The sequence below is a fragment of the Haemorhous mexicanus genome, chromosome 13 (genome assembly GCF_027477595.1).
Source record: "Haemorhous mexicanus isolate bHaeMex1 chromosome 13, bHaeMex1.pri, whole genome shotgun sequence".
Lineage (NCBI taxonomy): Eukaryota > Metazoa > Chordata > Aves > Passeriformes > Fringillidae > Haemorhous > Haemorhous mexicanus.
The window spans coordinates 20,278,597-20,300,759 of NC_082353.1; the positions used below are offsets into that span (position 1 = coordinate 20,278,597).

General features: G+C 47.1%; 1 protein-coding gene and 1 non-coding gene across 2 annotated transcripts; one reads left to right on the plus strand and one right to left on the minus strand.

Annotated features, from left to right (window-relative positions):
* Nucleotides 1-1,891: 1,891 nt before the first annotated feature.
* TRNAQ-CUG (transfer RNA glutamine (anticodon CUG)) lies at nt 1,892-1,963 on the minus strand. The gene has a single exon. It is a non-coding gene; the product is annotated as a tRNA-Gln (tRNA).
* Nucleotides 1,964-2,189: 226 nt separating this feature from the next.
* Nucleotides 2,190-19,716, plus strand: RAB11A (RAB11A, member RAS oncogene family). Its single transcript, XM_059858703.1, has 5 exons — nt 2,190-2,324; nt 9,992-10,187; nt 11,116-11,309; nt 12,263-12,343; nt 18,034-19,716. Exons 1-5 carry the CDS (start codon nt 2,285-2,287, stop codon nt 18,171-18,173), a joined length of 651 nt encoding a protein of 216 aa, XP_059714686.1. The 5' UTR covers nt 2,190-2,284; the 3' UTR covers nt 18,174-19,716.
* Nucleotides 19,717-22,163: the final 2,447 nt, after the last annotated feature.

A 22,163-nucleotide genomic window follows, 5' to 3' on the forward strand; every position in this document is an offset into this window, starting at 1 on the left:
AGAATCTGATTTTAAATGATCAATTATATTTAAACAGGCTTAGCTAGAAGTAATCCCTTCTGCTGCCCAACTCCATAGCAATCTGCACAACTTTTCGTGTTTTGCTAAAAATCATTGCTAAAAGTGCCTTTGCTTTACAATGGCTAAAGCTCAACAAGTGACAGTCCTGCAGCAGTGTGGGGACTGTGATTTTTACCTAAGACAGATGAGCCACTGTCCTCACCCTGTGCCCTAAACTCTTGCATAGGGTAAGTCAGTTCCAGATGAGGAACATCTGCAATATGCTGCAAGAGGAAGTCATGCTTGCGCACATGAAAAATGTAAATAAAGGGTGTTTCTAGGCTCACAAACACAATCCAAAGCATGAAAAGGAGAACAGCTCTTACAGGAGGATAACTAAAAGTACTTAGTCTGTGTTATTTTAAGGCTTTTTAGCACTAACAGCAATTCTGGAGGATGAAACCAGGTCTGAGAAACATCAAGTGAAAATTAATAGCTTTTTAACAACAAAGTTCAATGGACAAGTGCAAATAGGATATGAGATGGAAACCTGAGCTTCTGAATTATAAATATACCCAGCCTCTACACAGACAAGTATCTGTTTTCTATTTGATGTACTACTCAATGCCAGAGGATTGAGAAAGGTGGCAGGAGCAGGATGGGCATTTTCAGGCTCAAGATTATGTGTGTTCTGGGTTTGGCTGGAGATAAAAAGGATGAATCCAAAGACAACACAGATTCTTATAGCTCTCACCGCTACACTACCCCCTGAGAGGAGCTGGAGGTGCAGGGCACATCAGAGCCTGGCAGCAGGATGTGGGTGAGCCCAGACTGATGCTCCTGATGCTCCTGGGGAGCCTCTGTTCTCCTGTGGAGGGACACATTGTGGTCACACATCAGGGTTCTTTATTATTAATGTTCTGTTTTCCCCACTCAGAAGCTCTGAGGCAGCATGAAGTATTTATCTTTAAATGCAGAGGATCACGTTCTGGCTCGTTATGGTGCCAGCAGACGGTAACTGATGCATAGCACTGCTGCCCGTGCCCGGGGGTTACTTTCCACACACAGGAATGATGACACAGCCACTGACTGCAGTGATGGCAAACATGCTGCTGCTGAGGGCAGGCTGGTGGGGAAAGAGCAGTTCTAAGGGATTCAGTTTAATCATCTGGACACAAGTGCTATTTTTGTCTTCTGTTGCTTCGACCTCAAGCCTGCACCAGGAGAAGCTGATGACAAAGTTGGTGTCTCCCATGGCACAGGGGAGGACAAGGGGAACCAGACAACCTTTTGGGAAGGGAGAAGCAGGGTGGGCAGGGGTGGCAGTGGGAAAGGGGCCTGTGTTAATGGCTTCTTTGCACCTCATGAGCTGAAAGAGCTTGTTGGCCTCTCTGATACCTCCACCACAAGCTCATATGCCTCTCTCAGCTCAGTTCACAGGAGGGATCTTCTTGGGGGACTTCCCACCAACCAACGCCAAGCTCGCCTGTACTTGTGGGTGGCTTTGGGGTGAGCCAAGTGCCCACCCCTGAGGCAGGAGAAGGGCACCCACCCCATGATGGGGGTTAAGGCTGGTGAGCCCCAGGCAAGAGGTGAGGTGAGATTATCACGGTGTATGAAGAGGCCCGGGGAGCTCAGAGCATGCCTATCCAGCACCCCGGCACAGGACTCCTGGGAGCTCAGTGTGCCCATCCCTTATTCGGGAAGAGGCTTAGAGATGCTGGATGGAGCGTGCCCAAGCATTGCTTGAGCACAGGAGTCCGGGGGGAGCTCAGTGTGCCTATCCATCGTTTGGCCACGTGGGCTCTCTCGGGCAGCTCAGAGGACCCCGGGTATCGCTTGGGCACAAAAAGCCAAAAACAAAAAAAAACCAAAGGGAAAGAAAACATTCAGGTTCCACCGAGATTTGAACTCGGATCGCTGGATTCAGAGTCCAGAGTGCTAACCATTACACCATGGAACCGCTGTGCTACCAGTTCCTCCACACCACCTCTAGTTCCTTCCATCGCTCCCCTACCTCAGCACGGCCGCCCCCCCCGGGGGTGCTGGAGGGGGGGATCGGTGCTGAGGGGCCGCGGGGCCGGGCGGGACCCCCGCTCGCTTTAACCCCGCTGAGGGCGCGGCCGCAGCGTTGCCCCGGGCGCGGTCGTGCGGCGGCGCCGCTGCCCCGGAAGCGCCTGTGGGCGGGCGGGCGGAGCGCGGAGGGCGGAAGAGCTGCGGCGGCTGCAGGGAGGGTCCGGCCCCGCTGCGCTCCGCTCCCGGTCCCGCTCCTCCGCCACCCGCCATGGGCACCCGCGACGACGAGTACGATTATCTCTTCAAAGGTGAGGCGGGCAGGGCCCGGCGGGCGGGCGGGAGAGCAGCGGGGCCCGCGGGCGGGGCCGGGGCCGCTCCCTGACGCGGGGCCCGGCGGGTGGGGGGAGCGCTCCGGGCATCGCCGGGCCCCGCTCGGGTGTCCCTCCCTCAGCCCAAAATGTCAGCTCTGGGCCGGGTTTGGCAGCGGGGATTTGGTGTCAGCGCCGGTCCGAGGCTGCCCCGGGCACCGGCTGAGGCGGCGGCCGGTCTGCGGGATGGCGAGCAAAGATCTCCAGGAAGGATGCCCAGGGCTGATAAGGACTCGTCAAGGTTGATAAGAACCCTTTCCAGCTGTTAAATAGAGCTTTAGAGTGGGTGAGATATACTCAGCATTGGTAGATGATAATTTAATCAAGTGGTCCGACTTGCAGCCTTTTGTGTTCAGAGCCCTTGGTGAGGAGTGGAATGTCCCTGCTGCTCCACACCCAGAGATCATAAAATGCTCCTGGAATCATGGAATGGTTTGGGTGGGAAGGGCCCTTAAGATCATCGCATTCCATGCCCTGCCATGGGCGGGGACACCTTCCACTATCCCAGGTTGTTCCAAGCCCTGTCCAGCCTGGCCTTGCTCTGTCTGGCTCCCCCAGGGAAGGGCAGGAGTACCTTGTTTTCCAGGGCTCATGCCCCTCCAGTCTGCCATGCAGTGCCCAGTTGGGTTAAAACCTTCCAGGTTGCTGTTAAATACTCAAATTTCACTCCCTGCAGAGTAAAACACCAGCCTGCTGGACAGGTTCATGTAGCCTGCTGTGAAATGTGTACAGAAGTGCTGATGTTTTGAAAGTTCACTATCCAGTTTTTAAAATCCCGCTGAAGAAGCAAGCAAAGTAGTGTAAAAAAGTCGTTGTGTATTGTGATGAGGTATTGTAAATTTGAATTTAGGATTACGAGCATTGCTTGTTGTGTTGTAATGGTGAGAGACCCTTTGAAGGTAAAGGAAAACATTGATGTTTTTTCCAGTGCCTTTAGGCTCCTGTAATCACTTTGAGGAATTACATTGTTCTTTGGTGGTGGTTGTTTTATCCAACTGCGTGTGGAAAGTGGCATTATTTCTACCTATAAATCAGTCATCTGTACTACTGTGGAAATCAAATCAGGAAGTTCCAGAACAGGCTCTTTTCTCAGCTTGCAGCCCTGGCAAGGACCTTGCTGAGCACTGGTTTAATGGCATCAGGCAGTGTTATTGTAGGTGCTTGTGTGCAGGTTATCAAAGCCATTGGATTACCCTTGTTCCTGCAGTTCTGTCAGTGGGCTTGGAATTAATGTTTTAGCTCTGAAAGCCTGTTAGTATCAGTGACACAGGGTATGTTGGGAGAGCTCCTATCTTTCATTTGGCCTGCTGCCTTTTAAAGTGGGGAAAAATAAAGTTGGAATCCAGTTATAGGGAGAGGTGCAAAGCTGATTTAATTGATTGCCTTTGCTGAAGCTTTTTCTGTTTAGCTGGGTGTATAGAAGCTGTTGGGGATGCAGGGAATGCTGTGAAAATGCTGTTGTGAAGATAAATGATTTGGGTTTTTCCAGCCTAAAGTGGACTGCAGGAAGTTGATGCAATGCCACTTAACCGGGATTGATGTGGCAGCTGAAATAACACAGAAATGCAAAGTCATAAAACCGTGGAAACTTTTGTAACTTCCCAGAGGTGATGGTTGTTCTAAACAAGCTGTCACCACTCTGGAATGATCTGGAAATTATTGCAAGTAGGTCTCTGAACTGAATGTCTCCTTGCCAGGCACTGGTCAAAAAGGCAAGGCATAGGTAAATCTTTTGAAAAAGGAAAAGGGAACCTGGGGACAATGTTAAGTCAGTGTTTGAATTTGAGACATGAGCATCTTGGGAATTTAGGTGAAATGTAGGCATGAGAAATGAAATGTAGACATATCCAATTTTGAAAGGGATGTTCTAGAATTAAAAAGGTGGAGAAAGACATCAAAATAATCAGAAAAGAGACCTAATGGATTCATAGCCCTTATACTGAATTGATGTACAGCTTGATTAAAATTTAAACAGCGAGTGATAAGGGCAAATAGGGAAAGTATCTCCTGTTTGTCATAATTTCTCTGGATATCTGTAATGCTTCTTTTATTGGGCAGCGGGTGAAAGCAAAAGGACAAAGTCCCTCAGGTGCGTATGCAAATTTTGGAGTGGTGCATTGCCATGCATATTATAAATGGATTTGAAAGGCAGCATGAATTCATAGAAGCAAGAAAGTCTTGTTTTGGGCATGTCAGTGTGATGGTTACAATGGCACGACTGAAGGCATAGCTTATTTGAAGATGCAGGGGTTGGCTAGGACAGAGATCAGCCTGTTTGTTGTGATACATGTCATGGTTTTTGGACATCACTTATTTGGAGTCAGACTCTGCGTGTTGGTCAGGACACTTCATCCAGCAGGACATTTCTGGGCTTATGAAGGGACTGTATGGGTAAGTTGGTGGGACTGAGTTCAGAGTTTGACCTGGTTAAACCAATTGTGTGATGTTCTCTAGTCTGGCTGTCTTTTAGTGCTCCTGGGCTGAACTGCCACGTTTCTGTTTGTGAGACCTCTGGTTTTGTCCTGTCAGCCCCTGACTGCAGCTGTATGTTGAAATCTGGCTGACTCTGCTGCTGGGTGTAAGCTGAGCCCACCTGTGCTGCTGTATGGTAAAATCCAGGGACCTGTTACAAAATACACTTCTCCTGACTATGTTGCAACACTTCAGCATATAGGAAAGGCTAAGCCTAGCTTGGAAAAAAGCAGTTCCTGTTAAATTCTTCTTGTCCAGCTTCCAGTCTTTGTATTCTTCCATACTTTTGGGGTCTGGCTGAGAGGAGTGCCTGCTGTTCCCAGAATGGCCCCTGAGGAAACACAAGGCCAATGAAGTCTAGTTCATAGAAATCATGCTCTAATTTTAGTAGGAGGAAAATATAATAATGATATAAAGATTTTACTTTATTACTTAATAAATTTAGCCTGGCTTTAGCACGGGAACCTGTTGCTCTTTTTGATCAATGTCCTTGCAATAGACGAGCACTTATCAAAGGAATCCTCACTTGTAGAAGATGTTGACATTTTTTTCTATGGACAAAGCTCAGGATGATTATGTCTGCACCTGGACCATCTAGGACTCTGGATTTGGGGCAGACCCATGGCATAGACCTGACTTGTGGTGACATTCAGTTTACTGCTAGGAAAAACTCCAGCTTCAGCTCTCTGCTTCTTTGCATCATGTTCATTTCTCCAACTTCTCCCTTTGATATTGAGGAAATGCTCTGAAACTGAACCAGCTTGCTGGTTTGGGGTTTAGAAGACACATTTTTACTTGTGTGTTTGGATAAATGTGTGGTTGCATGACATTTATTGGTTTGACAGTGGCAGAAGCCCTTGGCTTTCACTGCCTCAGATGTGGAGGCACTTTGGTGCTGCAGCAAAGCTGCTGGTGCAGCCATTTACTGCAGAGCTGTTGGGAGGTGTTACTGGCTGTATGGAGGGTAATCCCTGCCCCAAAGGCATGTGGGGTGCCAGTTCTCTTTTTGACAGAAAAAGAGTGAATAAAATGGGGCACAGCTGAGGAGGGGGATTAAAATAAGTCATGACCATGTTGGGTTTATGGCCAGCTGTGATGTGGAGGATCAAGTCATTCTTTTCGCATGCCCTTCGAACTCCAGCTGAAGTGGGCAGGGAGAGATATCCATCAGCAGGTTCTTCTGAGGATTATGAAGACATGTCCAAGCTTTTTATGGATGTGTCTCTTAATGGCAGAGCTCAGTGCAGAGACAAGTTTTAGACATGGTGATTTCCTTGTGCTGATGTACTTGTCCTTGATCATGTAATATGTGACTTGTGCAATAACTTTTGCCACACACAACACAAGCTAGTGCTGCTGGACTCTATTTTCAACCTAATCTCGTATTTTATGAGATGATTAAAATATTTTCTGAAAATTTAAACTTAGAGGTTTTACAGAAGTAAAAATTGTGTGAGTGAGCTGGAATGTTGGTGAAAAATTAATAATCCTTTCTTGATATAGCTAAATTGCTTCTCATGCAGCATGGGAAATTGCGTTCTCCTTTTGGTCTTCTACAGAAATAAATCTGGAATTACAGAGTGAAATGAATACAGTACTGTGGACTTCATACTCTTTTTTTCCTCTCTCTCCACTGAATGCTTGTATGCTTGTCTTAAATGTTTGAGGTGGTAAATGCTATAGAAAGTCAAATGCATTGATTGAAAGCACGTGGTTGCAAGTATTGAACTGTCCCACCACTAAATCAGTCTCTTGAGGCTGGGAAATTATTTCCATGACTTTCAGATGTGCCAGTACAATTTTCCTTGGTTGTGCAACTTCCTAAGGTGCCCCTCCTGTGAGGGAGGTGGTGCTCCACAGCTGGTTATTGATTAATGTCAGGACTGGGTCTTGTGGCTGAACTGGCTAAAATGTTTCCTCCAGACCTTCCTCCTTCCAGTGCTGATGTAGAAAAGGAATTTGTGGGTGATGCAAGTTGGGTGGGACAGAGGAAGTGGGAGTGTGGCCCTGAAAGAGCTGTGTGCAGATGAGGACTGTGGTCCTCCAGATAAGCTGGGATTTGGGATGTAAGGGTTTCTCCCTGAGGACTTGGACTCCGGTAAAGTAAAAGTTTGCCAACCTAAAGCTGAACAATTAGGCCTGATGACAGGCAGATAGAGCTGTCAAGGTGAAATGGTCAGGAGAAATAATTCCAGCTCCAGGTGTGCCTAAAAGACAGAGATGGAAATGCTGAAATTCTTGTCTGCATCACAGGGACATCTGGCTTAGAACAAGGTGTGCAGTTCTCACTGTGCTGAAAAAAATTTGAAAAACTTGTAGGGAAGGTGTTCTGGGAAATGAACAATGTGTTTATATGGAACCAATTGAGAAGTTTTTGTATTTAGCAAATACAGCAAAGCCCAGACAAGCTGTGGTTGCTTTCAGTAAATACCCCAAGCCTAAACACCACTGGGAGAAGACACTAATAAGCTAATGGAGAATGCTGGCACATGGACACCACCATCAGCTGACCACTAATTCCTTCCGAAAATTTCTAACCATTAGGAGTGAGTTTCTGGAAGAAAAGCCCAATTAAAGGGACAATGTGCAGGAAAAATTAACTTTATTATGGCCTAGATAACATCATTTCCCTCCTAGGACCTGTTTGCTTGGGGTGTTTTGTATGGGACTTGGCCAGCCAGGGTCATTCCTACTGCATTTCTATGTTAAGAATATAATACATGGGAACACTGTGTAGTATAAAATATCAAAACACGGTGGCTTGATAAGGAAAGCAAAACTGAAATTAATAACACAACCTAAGTGGCTGTTAGAACTGTTTCAGTTCATAATTTTATTTAAAGAGTGATACTTACCCAGACTGGCAGAAATGCAGAAGGTGAGAGGAGTCTTAGGCGCCTGCTGACATTCCAAGCTGTCCTCGTGCCTGTGTTCAAGAGGAGCTGCAATGGCCCAATTAAGTAGAGGAAATAGCTGACTTCAAGGAGGAAGGTATTATTTTCCCCTTATAATTGGGACACATTAATCTGGTGCTGGAAACCATTCAGAACATAAACAGTGTGGGATTCAGACACGGTAAGGGAAGAAACCTGGCAGAAGAATGAAAGGGATCCCTCTGTTGTTAAATGACTTAAAGGTGGGGGCTTTGCATTGAGCTATAAGAACAGGTTTGAGGGAATACTTAACAGGTATATGATGCATCCTGTTGGGAGAAGGAAATGGTGAACATGGATTGCATTTCTTGCTTAGAGAAGCTTCTGGCCACTGCTGGGTGATAGCAGGACTGAGCCGTGCAAAGGGAGCTGTCAACCTTTCCCTCCTAGGAACTTGTGTGTCCCAGTGAATACGAACATGATGTCATCTAACCCATGGTCCAAACCTGCCAAAACAGTGTTGAAGAAGTGACTTGCCAGTGGCAGAGGAAAGCTGTGGCTGTTTGCCAGGGGTGGTGATGCAAGTGGTGCCCTGTCCCCTGCACTGGGTTTATCAGGACGTAGCATCTCTGTGCCAGCAGAGCTGTTCAGCAGTGACCTGGCACGTAGGAAAGCAGACTCCTGTTTGCATTTAGCACAGGGCCTTGCCACCTACCTGCACTTGTGATCTTCCTACACAGGAGAGGTTAACAGAGGGTGCTCTCTGCAACTCCTGTGCTTGGCTGGCTGCGTGCTGAGTCAGCTGGCACGGGCAGCTGGGAAGATGTTTGTTTTGATGAAGTATTCTGCACAAGGCTGTGCTTGAAGCCAACGTTTTCTGCAATTTTCATTTATGGAGGGAGTTTAAAAGGTGCTGCTCTGCCCTTCCAGTCGGAGCAAAGAATTGCTCTGCATTATTTAAACAGAAGCTGCAGAGGGCTGCAGCAGCAGATGGGAGTGTTTTTGCTGCTAGACTGAGCTCCGCAGGGGGTTTGTGTCATTGAGTGTGTTTGGTGCACTCGTTGCTTTGTTGTACCACACAGAATCTTTAACTGTGTTGTGGTGTCTTAACAGTTAATGATGTGTGTTACTAAGCAAGTAATTGTTTTGTCTAATTAACCAAAGACACAATGTTTGTTGTCACCTGAGTGTGCACTTTTTTGCTTGGACTGGAGGTAATTCACTGCTGGACTTCATTATTGGCCTTTCGTCTCAAAGATTATCTTATTTTTCTTCCCTTTCCTTCACTACTGGTTTGGAAAGTAAAGGCCATAGGATCACCCGATGTGACTCTGGTTGTGAGCACATTTCATCCACTGTTCTGCCTCTTGGTATTGAGTTTTAAGTTACAATTCAACTTGCACCTTTCAACTCAGGGTTACAAGATAATGCGGCGAGTCCTCGTGATGCTGTTTTTCCTGCAGGAACTGGACTTTGAACCTTCTGTCAGTCTCTTGTCAAGCATAGCTGAATCCTCCCAATTAGTTTGCTTGGCACTGGTGCTTGGATGAGTCAAGCTGAGCCAGGGAATGGTGGATCCAGCTGTGAGGTTCAGCGATCCCCTGGCAGCTTTTTTGAGCAGTTTCAGTCTGTGGCCTGATGTGTGCAGGTGTCACAGCAGCAGTGGAGATTGCAGAAGGACTGAGAGCTGTGGCTCAGCAAACGTTTCAAACTGGCTGGCAGGGTGGTGGTAGCCTTGGGGGTTCTTTGGTTTGGTTCTCTTTTCATTCAAAAAATTTTCTGCCCCAGTGGGGAACCTCTCTTCTGCAAAGGCATGAGGAGTGTAAAGTGAAAGCAGAGTCTGCTGCTTGCCCTGTGTTTTGGACTTCTTCAGCAAAGCAGATTCCAGTTGTGTGGTTGTAGGGTTTGTGTTTTGGTTTTTAGTTCTAGTATTGTTTAAGAAAATATAACTGGTCATCAATGTTTGCAGTGACAGCCATGTATATTGTTCCTAAAAGAGGAATGTTGTTCCCTGCTGGGCAAAGGAGGCTGAAATATAGCCACTGAAAGTCAAGTCTAACATCTGATCAAAATGCTGGTGAATGTGGCAGCTCTGGTTTTCCAGAAATGTTGAGACTTGGGCAGCAGATCCATGACAAGGATGGTGCCATTGACGTTCTTTTCCTTCATGCTTCCTTCTTTAAAAGTAATATTTCTTGCTTGTGATTTTCAATGTGTCATCTACATCTGGAGTCTGAGTCTGGTGTAATCTTTGTCTTGCAGTTGTACTTATTGGAGACTCTGGAGTAGGCAAGAGCAACCTTCTGTCTCGATTCACTCGCAATGAGTTTAACTTGGAAAGCAAAAGCACCATTGGAGTGGAGTTTGCAACGAGGAGCATCCAGGTGGATGGGAAGACAATAAAGGCTCAGATCTGGGACACGGCGGGGCAGGAGCGATACCGAGCCATAACCTCAGCGTAAGTGCAGCCCGAGTGGGCTTGGCTGAGGACAAGCTTTGACTGAGGAGGGCAGTTTTGGGCCCTTCCAGCTCCTCACCAACTGCAAACAGGGTGTTAGTGTTTTACTGGGTAATACCCACAACCTCTGGTGGTGGGAAGGTTAAATATTATTCAGCCCAGAAACTCGATCTGGTGTGTTCCTGCACAGACTGATTTCCTTTGCAGTGCTCTCATGACACGTAACTGGGAGCATTTCAAGTTTAAAATGCAAGAGCTTTGAGAGACTCATTTCAATGGAAGTGAATGATAAAGGAATATCAGTGTTCCTGGTTGTTTTATCAGTGGTAACCTAAGAGCAGAAACCTTCCTGTAGCAGCCAGGAAAGACTGCTCACTTGTGTGCTTGTTTGATTATTAAAAACCAGCGTAGCAAAAGCTGGATTTCAATAGAGCTGGAGGGAACTGTGAGGTGGGAGAACACAGCCTGTTTCCTTTTGAATGCATTGCTATGGCTCTCACTTGAAAGGAGCTGTGGCCTTTGGTAAAGGGAGTAGATCACGCTGACATTTTTATGACCCAGTGAGTCACTCTACAGTCTCCTTATCACTCTGGGCCGTGCCTGTGCTGCACCCACAGTTATGGGTGGGGGAGAATTTTCAGGAGTGGATCAGAGGTGGAAGGTGACAGCAGCTTCTCACAGAGCCCAGAGTTTCATGTCTGGGATGCAGGGTTTCCCCAGAGCCATGGGGTTTGCCTCACTCCCAGACTCTGAGCTGGCCCTGTGGCGTAACTTTGTCCGTCTGCTTCGCTTCCCTGTGTCCTGTCCCACGGCCCTGGGGAATTGCCCTGGGCACAGTTTGCATAGCTGGCCTAGCCAGAGCTGTTCCCCACCATGGCACAGCCTCCTGTGACCTGACGGTGTCTGTCTGGCTGTCCCCTGTGCCCAGGTACTACCGGGGAGCCGTGGGGGCCCTGCTGGTGTATGACATCGCCAAGCACCTCACGTACGAGAACGTGGAGCGGTGGCTGAAGGAGCTGCGGGACCACGCCGACAGCAACATCGTCATCATGCTCGTGGGCAACAAGAGCGACCTGCGCCACCTCAGGGCCGTCCCCACCGACGAGGCCAGGGCTTTCGCAGGTGGGGAGCTCAGGAATTTCCTGCTGCTGTCTGGGGATCCGCCCACCTGGCTTGGGGAGGGTGTGGGTAGGAGGAAAAAGCCTGTGGCTGCTAGTGTCCCTCAGAGTCACATGTCACATTCAGTCAGAAAGCAGATCTTGTAGAATATGCATGTTGTCTCAAGAATCAGCCAGAGGCACCTGAACACCTTAAACCAGATTTGTTCCCTTGGCTGGGCACTGTTCTTCTTGCAGAAACTGTGCCTGTGGCTTTAAGTTTGAATTTCTTGTGAGGTGGTAGCTTTTCCTTTAGTGTCCCAACTGACCTGCAGCCTTACACAGGTGCTGAACACTTTTATTAAACTGGCTCTCTGACTTTTGTTATGTAATTAAGATCTGTGAACAGTAGTTCTGGTTTCTGTAAGCCTTGGTTCAGGCCCAGTCTGAACCAGTCTCTGGTTCAGTCTCTTTCATCCAGGAGTGTAGCTGGGTTCCTCACATTAAAGTTTGCTGTAGCTCCACTGGCAGAGTTTATGGCCAGTGAGGATCCCTGCCTGCAGCTGGAGGAGTGTCATTCCCCCTGCTGCTCTATTCCTGTTAAATAAACTGCTGTGATATATTAGCAGGTGGGAGCTGGAGAAACTTAATGAGGTTGAATAAAATCTCAGAAACTTTCTTACACAGAGAAACTGCAACAGATTACTCCTTTCAGTGATGCAGGAAAATGTGCCTTAAAGTAACACAGCATTGAGCTGATACCTGTGCTTGGGAGTGGGTGTAAATTCTAGTGTTGGTGTTGGGTGGTGTCACTTTCCCATCACTTAAGGGGGAAAACCCCACAACTTGTTTTACTTTCTCTTGATACCTGGGTGTCTCATCAGGAACACTACAAATATTATCTGGTACAGAAGCTTTTCCAGATGGGAAACAGATATGTGCTGTACCTCTCTAATTATAGTATTTCTGTCCACACAGAGAAGAATGGTTTGTCATTTATTGAGACATCTGCTTTAGACTCTACAAATGTGGAAGCAGCTTTCCAGACTATTCTGACAGGTGAGTCATCCAGGGCTTTGTGCTTCAAGGGGGAAGGGCAGAAGGCTGCTCAGATATGATGCAAATAGGCATTTCTTGCCTTTAAAGCGTTTAAAATGTTGCTATTTAATCATTCTTCATTAGCCATAAGATTTGGAGTCCAGTTTCAAAGAGTCACAGTTGAAAGGCCAGCCTTGAACTGGGGAATGAATCCTTGTTCACTTTGATCTGCCCCGGGTTTCTTGTCAGCCTGGTTTGTGTTTCAGTTTCCATCTCCCATTACAGGGAGTGCCCACGGGAGGGAAGTGTCTCATGCTGGCATTGAGTGAGAACAGCCATTGTTTATCAAGGAGAAGTCAGTCCAGTTTGTTTCCACCTTTAATGGTGACCATAGCAGTTGCCAAGGAAAAAGGGATGAAAGAGCAGAGATCCTTCCTTTGAGACACAGTGACTCCTGAGCTGCAGGAGTTGCTGTTGTTGCATTTAATAGTCCTGCCTGGACTTCTGGCCTGTGTAACATGTGACAGCAGTCAGTGCTGCATTTTTATGCTCTGTGGATAAAGGACTTCCTTTTTGTTTAAAGCCTTGTTTAGGTAGGCAAAACTTGTTAAAGCTGAGGCACTCAATTTGGAGAACCTTAACTTAACCCTGGCTTGTAAAGGTGGGGTAGGAATTCACAAATTGGTGTGGAATTCACTCACTGTCATGAGGTTTCTGCATTTCTGAGCAGCCAGGGCACAGTGGGACACTGTGGCCTCTGGTTTTGGGAGTTTTCATAATTCTCAGCTTTGGCAAATGCTCTAGTCTGTTTTCAAAACATCTGAGACACTCCTCTGCGTGCTGTGTCTCTGTTCTGGATGTGCCAGGCAGTTTCTAATTTTTTCCAACTGCCTCCAACATGTTTTCCAGTTGCAAATTTCAAGTCCCTCCTTCCCAGTGTAGCATGTGCCAGGCTACATGATGTGCTTGGTATGAGCAGTGGCCCCACTTCCAAACCGTCTGTAAATCAGATCTGGTTGCTGTGACATTGTCACCTAGTTCTGAACTTCTTCTCCTCTTTGGCACCTAATTTAGACATTCCTTTTAAAACACACCAGAAGGGTCCTGCTAGCTATACTGGAACATGCATGAGAGGATAGAGCTAGGAGGTTATTTACTGCAGTAAAAGTATAAATCCTGTAGCATTTCTTCAGTTGTTTGAAATGCTTTATGGACAGCCTGGCAGTGGAGAGAGGTGTTAGGCTGCTGGGGTATTAGCTGCCTGTGTCCATCTGTTTCTTGTTTCATCCTGAATTGTAAGAGGCCTCTGACAGTTCTGACTCTATTGTGTTCTTACCCTGGGTTCCTAAGCAGTAGTGCTCCTGTGCAGATACCAGCTAAAAGTATGTTTGTGTTGGATGAATAAAGAACTTTGTTTCCTTTTTGATTGAACCGTGTGGTTCCCTTTTAACTTCAGTGTAGTCATTCGGTTGTAATTCCAGCACTGCACAAATTTGTTTCAAAAAGAAAGAAGTTCTGTTAGCTCACACATTCGTTCCCTACATGACAAACTGCCAGTGCCATCAGAGGGTGGATGACTAAGGAGTGGCTGAGGTGTTGGGATGCCTGCTGCATTTCCTGTTTTCTTCACATGCCTAGAGGCAGTCCTGTCAAAAATGCACATGAATTTGGGCATGGATTTTTCAGCAGAAAGACATTGCTCGCTTGTCAGTGCCAAAACCTGAGACTTCCTCCTTTATGCCCATGACCTTGGTAGCCCTTCTCTCAGGAACACCTCGATTTTGAGATCAGATTTGGCTGGATATGCTGTGTGTTGTGTAGTAGAACAAGCCTTGCTGCTCCCACTTTCTGTCTGCAGGGCATTTGGGGCTCTCAGATGCAGGTTGGTTAATTAACTCATATACCAGCACTAATAAAACAACATCAGATAAATCAGGCAGTATTTATTCCCTCCTGAGGTAGCTGTCAGGCTGTCATGGCCATGTAGTCTGGTCACCTCACAGTCCCCATCTCATGCTGGCCTGTTGTGTTCTTGTGACACTGGAGAGGTGGGAAGTTCCCTGTGTGCCCTGGGCTGCCTTCAGAGCCATGTGATGCTCAAAGGATGCACTGCTGCCGCCATGGGAAGCACCACACCTCTCGGGCAGGGGCTGGGCTTCCTTTATCTCTCCTCACATGCTTCCCAGAGTACCTTTTATTCCAGAATTGAGTTTGGATTCTAGTCTGTGGAGGTTTGATTTATTTTTCTGGTTTAATATGTCTGTAAGCAGAACTGTCTGTAATGGGTGAACAGGTGATAAAACTTGCTCATGGTGGGCTCTGACAGATTCTTGAGGCTATTGCCTTTCCATGGATGTCAGTGTTGCCTGCATGTTGCTGTGACAGAGTTTGGGGTGAAGAGCTCTTGGGTTTGTGAACAGGATCCTTGTGATCTTTGTTCAGGAGGGGTCAGTTCAGCTGTGCTGGAAGAAACACTTGTGCTTGGTGGGCATGTGCTCTCTCCAGACAGGGGCTCCTGTTTGGGGGAGATAAAGGTGCAGTGAACACTGCCTGAGCAGCAGGTTGGCTCCAGGCTGGGCTGTGACCCGCACGCTAAGGAGGGCTGTTCTGGAGCTCACTTCACAGCTGGCTTTTTCTCTTAATGACTTACTTGGGAGGAAACAGGGGGGCAGTCATCTGAGGAATGTGGTTTTTGGAGTCACCCTGCAGAATCCTGGCTGCTGTGTGTTTGGCAGGGCTGCCTCCCAGCTCAGTGCCTGTGGGTGGAATGCTGGCTGTCCTTGGGAGCAGGAAGCTGGGGAAGCCAACAGGCTTTGCTGGCAGCTGCGAGCAGAGCTGGCTGGCAGAAGGGGCAGGATGAGCTGCTACACCAGCCCTGCTGGTATTTGCAGTGCTGGGAACTGCACCACAGACACCCCAGGCTGCTCAGAGCCTTTCCCCAGCTGCTGGGATCTCTCCTGAACTGGGTGTTGTGACCAAGATCTGTAGCAACCCAGCTGTCTTTCCAGCCCTTTTGAGGCTGGTCTGGTTGGGACAGTGATGGAAGTTGGTGAAGGTGCTTCCCTTGGAGGTGTAGCAGGGTCCCTGTTAAGCTTATCCACACCTGGATTCTCAGATCAAGCACTTTGGGTAGATGGCTTTGGCCATGGGAAATACAAATCCAGTGTTGTTAGCACAGCCTGAGTATGTGATCTATTGCTACAGGTGGAATAAGGGACAAAAGCTCTTCTTTCTTCTCCCATATACAGAGGACTTCTAGGGGGGTGTATCATACATGTGGTGGGCTTCCTGTCCTGCTCTGGATTCCAGATGAGGTTTTGAGGACCTTTCCTATCTGTGACTTAGAGTAATAGTCCCTATCCAGATTCTTCTGTTCCAAGATGTCTAGACTGCCAGGGCTGTTTGTTGTGCACACAAAGCTGCTTTGTATCATCTGGCAAATAAGAGAGACTGGTATTATGATCCCAGCCACCCTGAGCATTCACAGCAGGATAAAACATCCTTAAAGTAAACTGGAGTCTGCCTCCTGTCCCTGGCTGGCTCTGTGCTGTCTCTGTTCCCACATCACATTCTGCCGTGGTTTCATCTCTAAGGAATCCCATCACCAAGGAAACAACATCAGAGAATTAACATCAAAAAACCGAGGGATTTCCTCTTTTGTTGCCTCTGTACACCTGAAAATGAATGGAACCCCAGTGCAGGCTGAGCAGCCAAGGCCTGGCCCAGCTCCTCCTGGGCAGCAGTGTCTCTTTTTCCCAGCTCTCACAATGCAAGGCCTGTCTCTCACAGTTCCCTATTATGCAGTGATGCATTCTGCTAAATGTGCCCTTAATAAGATCTCATTCAGCTCCTGAGCAGAGCTCAGAGTGCCGTGTCTTCATTAAAAAGGGCACGTCTTCATTAGGCCAGAGCTCTCGGGGCACAGCACTTCGGTGCAGGCTTGGCTGCTGGGCATTCTGCCCCTGTGAGAGCAGGTTTGGGCTGTTCCCCCTCCCCTCCCCTGCCACAGCAGCACAGCACAGCTCACCAGGGAAGGGCAGGTTTTAGCATTTAAGCTGCACCAAGCTTTGCTCTGCAGAGGAGGGAGAAGCAGCAGGAAGGAGCAAATTTGGGGCTGTGGACAGTGGATTCACCTGCAGGGCTGCTGGGGAGATTGTGGAAGTGGGGATCATAGGAAGATGTTCCCAGAGTCAGGAGTAGATTATCCATAAGGAAATTGGTGCTGTTAAATTATTTTTAAGGCTTTGGGGCTGATATTTGCTGTCAGATGAGGCTGTTACACAGAGGGCACCCTGTGTGAGTCCTGGCTGGTGGGGTGGAGCCAGTGTGTGATACCTCTGGGACTTGTATGAACTTGTTCAGGAAATTCTCCGTGAAACTGAGAATTGCTGCTGCTGGAGGTGCTACGGGAGAATTCCCAGTAACAAAGGTGGCCAGAGGCTTTTCCTGTTGATGGGAACAGGCATTGTTCTGCACTGGGAGTGAACTGGCTGCCAGCCCTGAGCACAAAGCTTGTCCTGAAGGTGCAGAGCAGATTTCTCCAGCTCTGCTCCTCCCACCCCACAGACAGGCTCTGCTGAGCGCTGCCTAGGGGCCAAGCTGAACCCTGTCTGCCCATTCACACACCGGGCTGCAGGTGGCTTTGCAGGTCTGGTTTCATGGGTTTCACTTATCTTGTGAGGTTGTTTATATACAAGATGGTTGGAAAGAAGAGCAAGCTTGAGAAAGGGTGAAATCAGAAAATCCCTTAACCTGTTCAGTTCTTGTTTGATTGCCTCAATGACCTGATCTGTACCTGACTGCATATGAAAAAGCCATTTTAATGTACAGTTTGTTCCTTCTGAGTTTGAGCTGGGGCTTTTTGTAAAACGGAGCTTTAGCAAGCTTTTATTTTTTTAATGGTTTTCAAATTCAAATTTGTAAGTGAGTTCCCCACGTTCTATTTTTGGTGTCCTGTGTTTCCTTTCTGGGGGTGAAGTGCTACACACGCTTTACTCTCTCAGTGCAGCTGAAGTGCTGCTGTAGCTGCTCTGAGTTTTTGTGCAGCACCATCAGCCATGACAAGCCCCAGGAACAGGGCAAGGCTCTTGGTGCAGGTGTTTATCCCATGCTCTCTGATTCCTCTGTTAAGGATCTCTTCATCTGGAGCCCGTATTTCTCACACAGCACATTTTGTAAAGGCTTTCTGTGCTGCTGCAGGGGCTGAGTCTCCCCCTTTGGGCCCAAATCAACCTTTTCTGAAGATTTAACACTGCTTGGATATGATAGGCGTGATGGGTGTGCTCAGCAAGAAGAAATTGCCCTTGCAGTCCTATCAGGGAGAGAAATCTGGAATGGTTCCCTTTAATCCTGTTTGTGGATACATCAGCAAACATGTGACCTTGTCCCTGGACAGTGTCCTTGGAGCTGAAGAACCTTCAGATGGAATGGATGGGCACATAGTTTCTCATTCATAGCATGGAGATTTGTGAATTCCGTCCATTTACTGAGTCTTATCTCAAGGAAAGTAAAACAGTTGTTAAAAAAGTAATCTCTGTTGCAAAAATATATTTTATTTTCTGATCTAGAAAACACCACAATTGAACTTTGTGTGGAAGCTTCATTGCGTTTCTTATGTAATTGCAAAGCTATGCCTGTTTTCCCCCAGGTTTAACTCTTTGATGGCATTTTGCTGGTGTGCACATATTGATCAGCTCTTTCTCCTCTTCCAGAGATCTATCGGATTGTTTCCCAGAAGCAGATGTCTGACAGACGTGAGAATGACATGTCCCCAAGCAACAACGTGGTTCCCATCCACGTCCCTCCAACCACTGAAAACAAACCAAAGATGCAGTGCTGTCAGAATATATAAATTGCCCATTCTTTCCTAAAAGGCTGTGTATATTCCCCAGGTCCAAGATTTAAATATATTTGTAATTCTCGTGGTTACATTCTTGTGTTTAGTTACTGCTTATTCCTTCTCCATGAATTTCTCCATGTCTTAAACACTTTGATTTCAGTGTTTATCAACCTCTTACTTGGATGTGGCTGCAGTATTTTCCCAACACCGACCTGTCGGTTTGGGCTCAGTAAATAGTTTGGAACTCAGCTGATCCCTTCCCAACATGATGCCCACTAGTCAGAGCACTGACACCTTTGGAGAGCACTTGAAGACATTATCCTGCTCCTCACAAAGCAATTACTGTCAGATTAACAAGGAAAATCTCTCTGGGCAGAATAATCTTTCCTTGTCTTAAGGTGTGTTCTGCATCTAAAGCTCTGCGAAGCTCTGAAGTGCAATTTTATTGTAAGTTAAATGTTTTTGGCTACATCTTCAGATTGTCAAGTGAAGTTTTATAGGATATTATGGGGGAGAAAAGAGAATTTCTTGTGAACAAGCAGCAGTTAGCAGCAGTTCTGGCTACATATGAGTTGAGTGAAGTGCTGTGGTTTGGCACCTGCTGCAGAGGAGGTTGATGTGAGGCAGAGCTGCTGGGACCCCACGGAGGTGCCCCTTGTGAAGGAAGTGAGTGCAGGAGCCACTACCGTGAGGAAGGGTCACTCCAGCTCTGGAACTTGCAGCATCTTTGTGCTGCTGGAGGCTTGGCCTCCACAGTGCTGGTGGTATCAGGATTTGAGGATGCCTTTTTTTCTTTCATGGGATGCAGACTTAGAGGGTGTTGGCACATATTACATATCACATCTATTAAAGCATGCCACATATATTAATATATACAAGTGCTTGAGTTGATGAATGAATAACTTCCACTACCTGGCCTTAGTTTTCAGTTCTGGTTGATCCAGTATTTTTAAATTATTCCAGTGGTTTGCTGTATGTTCTTCAACAAAACCCTCTGGAGTAGTTTTGTGTCTGGATGTGTTCCTCCTGTGGTCTGTTGCTCCATCCCAGTCCTGTCCAGTCTGCCTGTTCAGGGATACATGAACTGTGCCTTCTGTCACTCGCTCTGTGCTGTTCCTGAGCACGCCTGACACTGGCATTGGGGGCCACAGCCACTGCATTCCCACAGGATTTAAAGGAACTCTGTTGTGCAAATGTCTGCAGTTATTTATACAATTACAGAGAAGTAATTGATTGTAGGGGACGCTTCTCAAACTCTGATATGACCCACTTGGAAGATCCAGATGTGGTTGGCACTTCCAGCTGTGTTCTGTTCCCAACCTTTCTGTCTCGCGGTGCTCATGATGTGTGAGGCACACGGAAGGCATTGCTGTAGTCGGTCACTTCTTGTTTTTTACTCCATTTCTCCTCCTGGTATTAGTTCTGAAGATGCTATTTTGATCTGTTTGTAAATTACTTTGTATTTTATGCATGTACTGTACTTTGATTCATTATTTTTTTAGATTGATTTAAAATATATTCATCCATGATTCTAATAAAGAATTACAGGGGACAACTCACTGTGGTGTTGGGTGCACTTCTTGGGAGAATTGGGATTTGACCTGAAGGTTTTACCTTATGAGCTTCTTGCAAGAGGCAGTGAGAGGACAATGAAGTGGAAGTGTCCCTGGAAAAGGAGCTGAAAAGGTGGTGTAGCACAGTTGCCTTCCCTGAGAGCAGCTCTGAGCTTCCTGGGGCTGCTGCAGTTTGTAGCCAGGGCACTTTGGCAACTTCAGGAAGCTTTAAAGCTTAGAAAATTCGGTGCGTTCACTCTACTCAAACCTCTGAATAACTTTTACAAACCTTTTTTCCCCCCATGTTGCCACGAGGAAGAAAATCCAGTGGGGCATGAACTCCTGCCTTCTGCAGCAGATGATGGAAGCTTTGGATCCTGCTGTGGTGTCCTGATGAAAGGTGGGATCTCTCCTGACCAGGGTGTTGTCACCAAGGTGTGTGACAGGGTGTTGTGACCATGAGCACCAATGGGGCAGCACTGGTGGCCCTGGGGACCGCTCTGAGGGTGAGCTGTGAGCCCAGCCCCTCACTCACTGCAGGAACTGTTCTCACAGCACATCCTCTGCCCATACTGGAGCAGATTTTGGAATGAATTGATTTCCTTTGGCAGCCATGTTCTAAATTTGCCAGCTGGAAATGCAGGATGAGTTTCAGTCTGCTTCCTTTTCTCATTCCTATAAGCAGGTGATTTGACTCTGCTGTCACGTCAGTCTGGATTTTGTGTGGTTTTAGGCAAAACTCTTGCAGCAGATGGAATTGCAGGGCAGACGGTGGGAGCACAAACCACTGTGGGAGGCTGAGGACTTTGAAAGCAAAATCCAGTGGGGTGTGCACAGAAAAGGAACTTCTCACCTGGGAAATCCTTTGCCTCCTGTCCTGGGTGTCTGTGCTATGTTTTCCTAAGGATTGCAGGGATCTGGATGCAGATCCTGGCCTAGGCTGGGTGACACTCCTGGGACAGGAAGGTGCTTCCAGAGGTGTTTTGGGAGAAACAATGCAAGTCATTATTCCACCTGAATGCTTTCCAATGGGGGATTGTCCTGTTCAGCTACTGATTAATCCTTCTGTTCCATAACTGGCACTACTTGTGTACTCAAGTGTCTCCTCCCTGCTCATGGGAGACAACTGATGGTAACAGACACTGCTTTGGGCCCTGGAAGGAGCTTTCTGAGATTCTGGGAATTCCATATAATGCTTCAAAATGGGCGTTGCTTTCCAAAAGTTTTTGCTGTCATCTACATACTTGATAGCCCCAACTTTTAACAATTACTCAGCGAGTGTCAGTGGTTCCTATCTTTGATGGGAGTTGAGGTTTTGACTCTAAAGCAGAAAGGACATGGAATTGTTCTGATTTAAAGACATTTTTATTAAGCTAGAATTACTTATTCTATAAATTCAGACCTGATGAATTTCCAGCCTTAAATAGCTTATTGAGTGTGGCTTGTCAAATAAGAAGATTACACGCTGGGCTTTAGTTAACAAGATTTTTAGAAATATGAAGCACAAATATTGAAAAGCTTCAGCACGTAACAGTGGCTGCATTGCCTGGAACTCGTTAATTCTGAAGGTGTTTCCACTGCAAATCTGTGATTTATTCACTGGGCTCCCTGGGAGCTGCTGGGCTGCCTCGCGTCCTGTCCCATGGCTGCTGGGTGACCGTGGTCCCCAAGTGTCCACCCGAAGGCCTGGGAACCTGTGAGTGGCCCAGGGCAGTGTCACCACACCTGGTGGGTGTGCAGGGCCTCTTCCAGCTGGGATTGAGCATTCCCAGGAGTCTCACTGAGGTCAGACTGCTGAGGAGCTGGGAGAAGGGTGTGCAGAGCTGCTTACCTTTGGTTTACTCCAACTTGGAATGGCAGCACTGGGTTTTTTGAGCCATCCTGCCAGTTCTGTCCTAACCAGGTGCCTGGGAGGTTTTGGCTGAGGGGAGCAGCCACATCACCTGGAGAGCTCGGATCTGTGCAGGGCTGGAAGTTTGGCTCTGCAAATGAGTACGTTGGAGAACTACACATTGAGAGAAATTCAATTTATTTTGTACAAGGTAGGATACCTTTGCACAGTGAACAAATATATTACAAATCTGTCTTGCCTTAAAAAAGTATTGCCATTTTGGTGCCTGTTTCCTAAGCTAACGCTGATATACAAGAAGGTACTTTTTTTGTTGGTTTTGTTGGGTTTTTATTTTCCTGTTAAGCTCTATGCACATCATTGCATTTGGTTTCAAAATCCTGCTTTGAAAAAAAACCAAACCAAACAACTGAGCACATCTCTGCTCTCTGGAGTCTCATTGCAAACTGCAGCAACACACAAACGTGGGTCAGGCCAGCCTGCTTGTGCTGGGTGCCAAGGTGGGTCCTAACAAGAGTATTCCTTATCCAACTGCCTTTCTCTTGATATTTTTGAGGTAAATCTTTCTATTCATGTATGCAAAATATATTCCTACTGGGC

What these genes read in the sequence shown, in the direction of transcription:
- RAB11A (XM_059858703.1), top strand. Translation starts at nt 2,285, where the DNA reads ATGGGCACCCGCGACGACGAGTACGATTATCTCTTCAAAG. An exon ending in TACCGAGCCATAACCTCAGC is followed by an intron (nt 10,188 to 11,115) that starts GTAAGTGCAGCC and finishes CCCTGTGCCCAG; the next exon opens with GTACTACCGGGGAGCCGTGG. An exon ending in CGAGGCCAGGGCTTTCGCAG is followed by an intron (nt 11,310 to 12,262) that starts GTGGGGAGCTCA and finishes CTGTCCACACAG; the next exon opens with AGAAGAATGGTTTGTCATTT.